Below are 9,201 nucleotides of genomic sequence, written 5' to 3'. Positions count from 1 at the left end.
TACATCGGAGGGCATACATCGTCTAAATGTAGCCTTACACAGATGGTGGTCTTTGTCTCCACCTACTGGCAGAAAGTAAAAACTGCACCAATGCTGGAATAGCCTGAAGATACTTTGCCCTCTGAGGTAAGGATATATCCTCCTGAAAATGAGGGATCGGCAACCAGCGTTGGGCAATACTCTGTGATAAGTTTTGATATCATGGCCTTGTGTCTTTAATGAATATACAATATGAGACAATTTTTAGCTATTATCCCCATGCAGAATAGAAGGGTTCTATTAGATGCTGCTGCTGCTGCCTACTGCACAGGAGACGCCCACACACAACAGATCAATGGCTGAATTTGTGTGGAATAAAGTCTTGCAAATACTAACACCCCATATAGAGATGAGCGGACCTGGAGTGTAAAATTAGGCTTTCAGGCACATTACGCCCGACCCAGACCTATGTCCCCCTGCCCGATCTTGGTCATGGCTAGTTAGGGGCATTAATTTGTCTGGGTCGGAAGGAACGTGCCTGAAAGCTGAACCCATACTTCGGGTCCACACATGTTGTACTGACAGTTGCGACCCTCAGCAATATGGAGAGTTGCAGATCACAGCGCTCAGATATTTCTGGGACTTGGTAGTACCAAGAGCTTTATGATTTTTGACTTTCCCACAGCATTGAATGGAGCAGCAGCAGACATGCTCTGCCTACCAGTCTATCAGGTAGTGACAATGGGACAATTCTCGTGATTGTGGGGAGGTCACAGCAGTCGGCAAGTTACCCCCAAGCTGATTAGAGAGGGTCTAAGTCCAGCCACAGACTTGATAAATTACAGCATGATCCCAGTTTTATTTTTCCTGGTTGTAAAGAGGATAAAAAAGGTCAACCTGTCATCTCTACTTCCCATTGTAATAAACAGGAAAATCCAATACAAAAACCACTGTGTGAACAGACCCTAAGGCAGTGGTGGCGAACCTATGACACTGGTGCCAGAGGCGGCACTCGGAGCCCTCTCTGTGGGCACTCAGGCCATCCCCCCAGCATGAAGTTCACCAGACAGGACTCAAAGAATCTTCCTACAATGATAGGTGAATTTGCCCTCCTCCTTTCAAATGCATTGGTGTCTTTAGGAGGCCGAACGATTGAAAGTTGTCAAAGAACAAGGAGAAATAAATTGCTGTGCTGGCACTTTACAATGAAAAAGTTTTTGGTTGGCTTTGGTTGAAGTTTGGGCACTCAGGCTCTAAAAGGTTCACCATCACTGCCCTAAGGGATTATAGAGATAAGGGCAGTCAGTGCCCTGTCACATCACAGTAATGTAAGGACGGCTCCCTGCGGCTGCACTCCACGGATAGTAGAGATGACTGGCATCTAGTGAGGAACTGATACATTCATTATTTTGGATAATGTCGTAGAAATGTAGTATACAAAAAAAAAAAAAAATTTACTTGGTTTACAACTTCCAATTTATTCACATGGGTCTATAGAAGTGCTTACTATAGAAATGTAGCAAGAAGAGAACATTCTTATAGACCAACATCACTGCTTGCCCCCTGCATTGACTAGACTGACCTCTGTGTCTATGGAGTGGATGTTGGGACCTCATTCTGTAGGGCCGGGTGGTTATGTCATCCCTGCTATGTCCCTCAAGGTTTTGTCCATCCCCCTACACCAGGAGGAATAGCAATAACTGTCCCATGCTGTTTTCATGATTATAGTTTTGTGCTGCCGGTTTACAGGGAAGAAACTTGAATGGTATCACTATGATGCATGGAGTCCCGTCCTCGGCACTGTGGTCGGTCCTTGATTCATGGAGCGATCACACTTGTCTGTCACAGCCTTTATACACAGATCTATCCAAATCCTTTCACGGCAGGACGGAGAGTTGCGTCAGGCACTGGGAGCGGTTCTGTGAAAGGGCAGGGTGTCCCTAGTAATCTAGTAACTCCACATCTTATAATCCATTGTGTAAACCAGTCACACAGGTGATTGCGCTGGTGAACTTTGTCTTCTGATAAGATAATCCGACAAGTGAAAGCAAATACAGAGTTTACACGAACAAGATCCCAGGAATAACAACACCTCCACCTCTTGATTTACAATGTCAGAAAACTCAGGATTTCAGAAATGTTAAGCTATAAATGATATAATTTTTGCTTAAAATATTTCTGAAATCCTTTGTTTTTTGACATTTTAATTACATCTGGAAACAATAAAACATTTGTTGGGTAGTGGATTCTGAGTACAGTGACCCAGAGTCCAGTTCAGGACATTCCCTACTGTAAGACCGAGTCGTAGATAAGTTGTCCCAGCATAATTTTGCAGCAAACCATTCACATCACTGAATTATTGGGAGCGCAGCTTCCTCTTTTGTTTAATATCTCGCCTATACATGAATGTGTTCACCGATGGCAGATTAGTTCCTCAAACTCTTTTACATTACAAATCCTTATCCAACTGTGGGTGAAGTACACAGCCTCACTGTTTGATTTATTGGCCTAAGGATCCATACAAATGGTTGTATTTTGGATACATGTCCAGGCTGACCCAAGAAAATCTCTACAGCGATTTATGATGCAGTGAAAGTCAGAACTTCTCTATCAGGCTGTCAGTGCAGCTGAGATCTTTTGCAGTCTGGTCTAGGTGATGCACATGGCCCTAGACATATATGGCCACTAAACCGATAGGTACTTGACTGTCAGCAGAAAGGAAACTAGTCAACCGCTACCAGTTCCTCATCAAGCAGATTAACACCTTCCAGATCATGTTCCCTCTATGACCCAGTGTGCTTCCTGGGTCCTTCATGAACGATCTGCCTTTTTTAGGCTAAACAATAAAAGTCGTCTCTTTGCTTAAAGCCGATGGCTCACTTAACCAAGTGCCTAATGATGTAACCCCGCCCCTAGCACAGTAATCACACAGCCTATTAACAAAAAAAAAAAAATGTGTTAAAAGCGGGGATGAGTGGCTTCCTGCCTGTGAACAATTCCGATTCCCTCTATAATTAAATAGGAAGCTGAAGATTATGATCTAGCTCAACTGAGAAGAGCCGGAGGGCCCTTTACTACATACTGACGTGATATGCAATTTCAGTTTGGCTCTGAAGTCAAGCTCTCCTCATAAAAGAAAACCAGATATTGACATGACTGTGTCCTGCAGGATGAGTCAGTTGGGCCAGCGGCACACAATGGGTCAGTGAATTACTGACAGGGCGCTGGCAGGATTTTACAGAACAAATACCACTCCATAGACAGGCCTGCAGGCACCATAGTGAAATATTATGCGATTCCCTGCTTCCCATGCAGAGCAACACTGAACTGTGATCCAGATCACGATGCAGTAGAAGGGAATCCTTACATCATAAATGACTGTCTTCTGTACTGCGGTGGGTGAAATCCAGCAAGTGCACGGTCTACAATTCACAGATTGACCAACGTCACGTGTTGCTGGCCTTACAGCCATTCCTGAATAAAAGGATGTCCATCGCAGCCGAGAGCGTCTTCTAGGGCAGGGAGAGCTTGACTTCAGCGTTGAGCTTTTTGCCTCCACGATTTTACACAATCAATTTGCATATTACCTCAATGTTGATTTAACACTGATTTTACCTCAATGTTGATTGACAGGTTTTATAAGATAACGGTAGATTATTATGGTGATTCCAAAATCCTACAATAAAAATCCATCAAGGAAGCATGCACACTTCTGGGATTGTCTCATTTCGGCTTGAGATAATTTCTGTTAATATTGCCTACACTGGTTGGAAAAATTGGCAAAACTGGATTATAAAAGCCTAATGTATGGGCAGCTACTATGCAATTCTTCTAGAGAGACGGATCAACCACAGATCCCCCCTCCCAGCACCAAAACTAGAACCCACTGATGTCCACATGTCAACATAATGATTAATAAAGCTTTAATCAGGTTTGTTTCGCCCCAACACAAAAAGGATAAAATCTCATGGTCCATACACATCCACAGGCCTACAGTACCCTCCCATACCCTGCCTGTAGGTGGCACATGACCGTCTTCACATATACACGTACCCTGCTTACACCCCAGGCAGTCGTTCTGTGGACTGAACCGATAGACACAAGTGCAAATCTATGAATTCACTACAAAAATGTGCAACATCAGCGATGCAGGAGCCCACAAAACGCCACCCGAATACGTACACTGGTGAGATGGGATAAGCAGGGCACGCACAGCGAACCAAGGGGCAGTATCAGAAAATGACTGTCAGCAAAATGGACAGTAGAGACGTAAACATGACCCAGAGCTGGAGGGTACCCCAAAATACACGTAATTAAAAGTGCCCCCAGCCAGATAATACCAGGAGATGGTAATGCGATTGTCTCTGCCCACCTCCAAGTGCATGATAACAGGGAAAAAGGAGATCCATCGCACAAAAATCTTCTTAATTTAACACGGTTTCCCTGTAGTCCCAGTATAGTCCTCAAGACACAATGGTGCAAGCTGTGTCACGTCCCTGGCAGGGAGCAGCAATCCGTGGGCAAAGGAACAGCGCAGCCACTCTAGGTGCCCACCACTGCCGGGTCATGGGCCGATTCTGGAAGCTGGCTGTCACTGCAATGATACAAGAAGCAATTGCCCCAACAACTGTAGCAGATAAGGATGAGGGCCCCCAGGAAGACCAAGGCGCAGATGGTGCACGGCTTCCTCTCCAACAAGAAGCTCAGGAGGTAGAAGCCCATGAACATCGAGTGATTGAACCACAGAGCTGGATTTAGAGGCTTGGGGATGAGGAGCACAGGGAGCAGCCACTGTAGGCAGTACATGATGGCGGCAGCGGAGTCCCGATATGCAACCTGCGGAGACAATACAAGCAGAAGATTAGATCATATCTCAGTCTGCAGCCCCCCTATAACCAAAGAGGGATGAGGACAGACTGGACCCAGTATGCCACATGGGAAATGCTTTTATATACAGGGTTATTTATCCAACCCAAAAACAGATGACTAGTATATACAGGCTAAATCACAAAACACAACCCAACACAAGAAATGATACTACCTGAACCCTGGTGATCCATCTTAGGTCACTTGAAACTAGCATTAAACCCTGACCTGGCACTTTTCTGTTTTTTCATTTCCATTTTTCACTCCCCACCCTCAAAAATCTATTTTTACACGTAAAGAGCTCTGCGACGGCTTATTTTCTGCGTAACAAATTGCACTTCCATGCCGTGTACTGGGAAGCGGGAAAAAAAAATCCAAATGCGGTGAAAATGGTGAAAAACGCATTTGCGTTGTTTTCTTGTGGGCTTGGATTTCACGGCTTTCACTGTGCGCCCCACATGACATGTCTACTTTATTCTTTGGGTCAATGCGAACGCTGGGATAACACATTTGTATAGGTTGTATAATGTTTTCATGCATTTACAAAAATGAAAGCCTCCTGTACAAAAATTTTTGGGGGGATTTTGCCATCTTCTGGCGCTAATAACTTTATCATACTTCAGTGTATGGCGCTGTGGGTGGTGTCATTTTGCGCAACTTTGATAACGTTTTCACGGCTACCATTTATTACGACTGTACGACCTTTTGATAATTTGTTATAGAATTTTTTATATTTTTCAAAATGGCAAAAGTGTGCCATTTTCAACTTTGGGCGCTATTTTCCGTTACCGGGTTAAACGCACATAAAAAAACCGTTATTATATTTCGAAATCAATTGTCATGAATTGACATGAAATTCTCACCAGATGTTTTATCAGCAAATTTAGAAAGCAATCCTGTTACTTAGTGAAGAATAATATGAGTTGGTTCAGCCTGTAACAAAACATCTCATAATGGCTAAAACCAGTTAAGAAGTCAAAACATACCGATAGCATTCACTACAGGTGAATTCCTAAACTACTGAAGGTCCAGTGAGGAATGTGGGGCCATAATCCAGAAGTGGAAAGAACATAATTTCACCCAAAACCCGTACAGAACCTGATACTCCCTGCAAGATTAGAGAGAGGAATGCAAATAATTATCAGGTATCACATGGCTGAACCCAGACGGGATTGTCGGGTCGGCTCTATTTCTGTTTATATCACCAAACAAACACCAGGTCGACATTAAGGGTGGGAACATCAGGGTGAGGGGCTGTTATTCATCATATGGCACTGACAAACTTCATATTATCAAAGGAAAGATGAATGGACAAAAGTAATTTATGATAGAAATTTCCTGCCATCACGATGAAGATCACATTTACCAATGGACGCACACTGCACTCATGTCGGACTGTGCATCTTCTCCATGGCTTAAACGGCGTGCACAGGTATTTAAGAAGTGTCCGCGCTGAGATTGTGGCGCAGCTGCTCTGGCCTTCATACCACACAAATTAGGGGGCCGCGCTGACTGATTTGCACCGTAACGTTCAAATTGTGTTGCACCACAAAAAAGTTGGTGAACTCTGTTGGACTTGAGCGGGGAAGTCACAGATTCAAGATTTCTGGCGCACAATCTTATTAAATCGCCACACACAGTATTTTAGATGGAAATCACTCAACAGGTTTCAGGGAAAAAAAAAAAAAAAAAAACCTGCATAAAATGGATCAATCCAATCAATGGATGATCTATTGAAGAGAGTTTGTGGGCCAAAATGCCAATACATAACACTTGCTCAGATCGTGGAGGTGGCCACCTTTTTATATGTGTTAACCATTGCCTCCTAACTTCTAAAATTAACTTTTACAATTATGCTAATAATCTTGAAGTGCTTCTGGGGGTGTTTCCAGAGCCCCTCCATGCTGCAGATTCACAGGCTGTGAGCAGAACAGGTCTTCCCCTCCTCTCTGTAACCTAAGTGGGGAGACCTTTTCTGCTCATTTAAAGCTACAGCATGGAATGTCCCTGTAACACCCACCAGAGACCTTCTGGATCATTAGCATAATGTTAAAAGTTGATTTTAGAAACTAGGGGGCCCATGGGTAACAAAAATAGGAAGATTACCAGAGTCAAAGTGTCTGGATTTATGAGTAAGTGTCCTTGGTTTATCAAGATGGATTTTGATAAAACATTTCTCCTTATTCCACATATACTATATAAACATTATTACAAAAGTATAATTTGCTTTCATATTCTGCAGCATTTTACTGATCATGGGGGAGAGATAAAGACAAAATAGGATCTTCCATAGTCATAACATAGTCAGATGATACAATAGGAGTCAGAGTACTTCAGTTATGGACATCTATGGTTTTATTTCTGCAGCCGTGTAGACTGGACAAGTTCATTTCACTACGACCTTTACAGCAAACTAACCATTTCTGCTGCCGTCCTGTTCTAACAAATCCCCACAATGTAACTCCTGTAACTTACAGCAGCTGAAAAGCCATCGACAACAGATGCCCAAATCCATGGTAGCTGACCCGACCGCAGACCCCCCCGTCACCCGACCGCAGACCCCCGCGTCACCCGACAGCGTAGACCCCCGCGTCACCCGACAGCGTAGACCCCCGCGTCACCCGACAGCGTAGACCCCCCCTGTCACCCGACAGCGTAGACCCCCCCCGTCACCCGAACGCGTAGACCCCCCCCGTCACCCGAACGCGTAGACCCCCCCCGTCACCCGAACGCGTAGACCCCCCCGTCACCCGAACGCGTAGACCCCCCCCGTCACCCGAACGCGTAGACCCCCCCCGTCACCCGAACGCATAGACCCCCCCCGTCACCCGAACGCATAGACCCCCCCCGTCACCCGAACGCATAGCCCCCCCCGTCACCCGAACGCATAGACCCCCCCGTCACCCGAACGCATAGACCCCCCCGTCACCCGAACGCATAGACCCCCCCCCGTCACCCGAACGCATAGGCCCCCCCCCCCGTCACCCGACCGTATAGACCCCCCCCCGTCACCCGACCGCATAGACCCCCCCGTCACCCGACCGCATAGACCCCCCCCCGTCACCCAACCGCAGAACCCCGCAACCTGCGTCACCCGACCGCAGACCCTCGTAAGCTGCGTCACCCGACCGCAGACACCCCTAACCTGCGTCACCCGACCGCAGACCCCCCTAACCTGCGTCACCCGACTGCAGACCCCCCTAACCTGCGTCACCCGACCGCAGACCCCCCTAACCTGCGTCACCCGACCGCAGACCCCCCTAACCTGCGTCACCCGACCGCAGACCCCCCTAACCTGCGTCACCCGACCGCAGACCCCCCTAACCTGCGTCACCCGACCGCAGACCCCCCTAACCTGCGTCACCCGACCGCAGACCCCCCCTAACCTGCGTCACCCGACCCCTGTAACCCAGGCGCCCAAAATCCTTCTGTCAACCGACTGCAGACCCCTGTAGCCCCCGTCACCCGACTACACTACTGGCCAATAACGGAGAGCAGCTGACAAGTCTCCATAACACTTGGCCAGGGTGACCCCTCACTGCTTCTCACCCCGGTACCCTGATATCCCAGTCACTGTTCTCCTCTGTCTCCCTGGACTTGCAGCGCTGCCTCAGCCGTGTACCTCGCCCTGTGTGTCACCTCCGGAGCCCAATGTCTCCCTGACCACAACTTTCCCCATTGCCCCCCGCCCCACACACAGAACGAGCCGCCACATTAACCCCGTCCACCCCGGCTCCGCACTCACACTCCTCCAGGCCGCGGCTCCCTCACGCAGCTGACGGGACGCTCCAAGTTCACGTCATGCGTCTGTCTGCGTGCGGACGTCACGGGCCACGTAACTGCTAACTAGAGGACGACGGCGCCCTCTGGTGTTCATATAGGAACTTGCGCTGCACTGTTAACGCCTGTGTGATCGGTGGAGGAGCAGAGCGCCCCATGTGGCCACAATGAGAAGAGGCAGGTCCTGAGAGACTGGTGTGCAGAGCCTTATTAGATGTAGGCGCACACTTATTTATATCCATTTTACAGATCTCTATGAGGGTTTGTTATCTGTGGGACGAATTGTACTTCCTAGGGTCAGTATTTAATATTCTGCGCTGGCACCAATCACAGGTGTTTAGTGTAATTTGCAGCAAACACCCGAGCTGTATCCACAGGGCTCAGCCCGTGAGCCCTAGTAACATATCGCCCAACTTCTGGGCTGAAAAAAGAGGTTGGTTGGCATAAAAAACCTGGCCCTATCCCAACCCCCTTGTGTAATACCTAGATAAATGGCCCTTGCACTGCACAATGCCCCCATTTCTGCGGTTTACACACATTTTAAAATGTCTCCACCCTGTACAATGCCCCATCCTC

At 47.2% G+C, this 9,201-nt stretch overlaps 1 protein-coding gene across 2 annotated transcripts; it reads right to left on the bottom strand.

Annotated features, from left to right (window-relative positions):
• Positions 1-3,885: 3,885 nt before the first annotated feature.
• On the bottom strand, positions 3,886-8,726 carry BLCAP (BLCAP apoptosis inducing factor). 2 transcript variants are annotated; one of them, XM_072112090.1, is made up of 2 exons: positions 8,591-8,726; positions 3,886-4,815 (listed from the first exon to the last, which is right to left on the bottom strand). In XM_072112090.1, exon 2 carries the CDS (start codon positions 4,783-4,785, stop codon positions 4,522-4,524), a length of 264 nt encoding a protein of 87 aa, XP_071968191.1. In that variant the 5' UTR covers positions 4,786-4,815; positions 8,591-8,726; the 3' UTR covers positions 3,886-4,521. The 2 variants fall into 2 exon arrangements, with proteins under 2 accessions (XP_071968191.1, XP_071968190.1); XM_072112089.1 differs by lacking the exon at positions 8,591-8,726 and adding an exon at positions 5,832-5,960.
• Positions 8,727-9,201: the final 475 nt, after the last annotated feature.

Source organism: Engystomops pustulosus, chromosome 6, assembly GCF_040894005.1.
Source record: "Engystomops pustulosus chromosome 6, aEngPut4.maternal, whole genome shotgun sequence".
In the NCBI taxonomy this organism is placed as follows: domain Eukaryota; kingdom Metazoa; phylum Chordata; class Amphibia; order Anura; family Leptodactylidae; genus Engystomops; species Engystomops pustulosus.
This window is presented reverse-complemented; position numbering and strand designations above follow the sequence as displayed.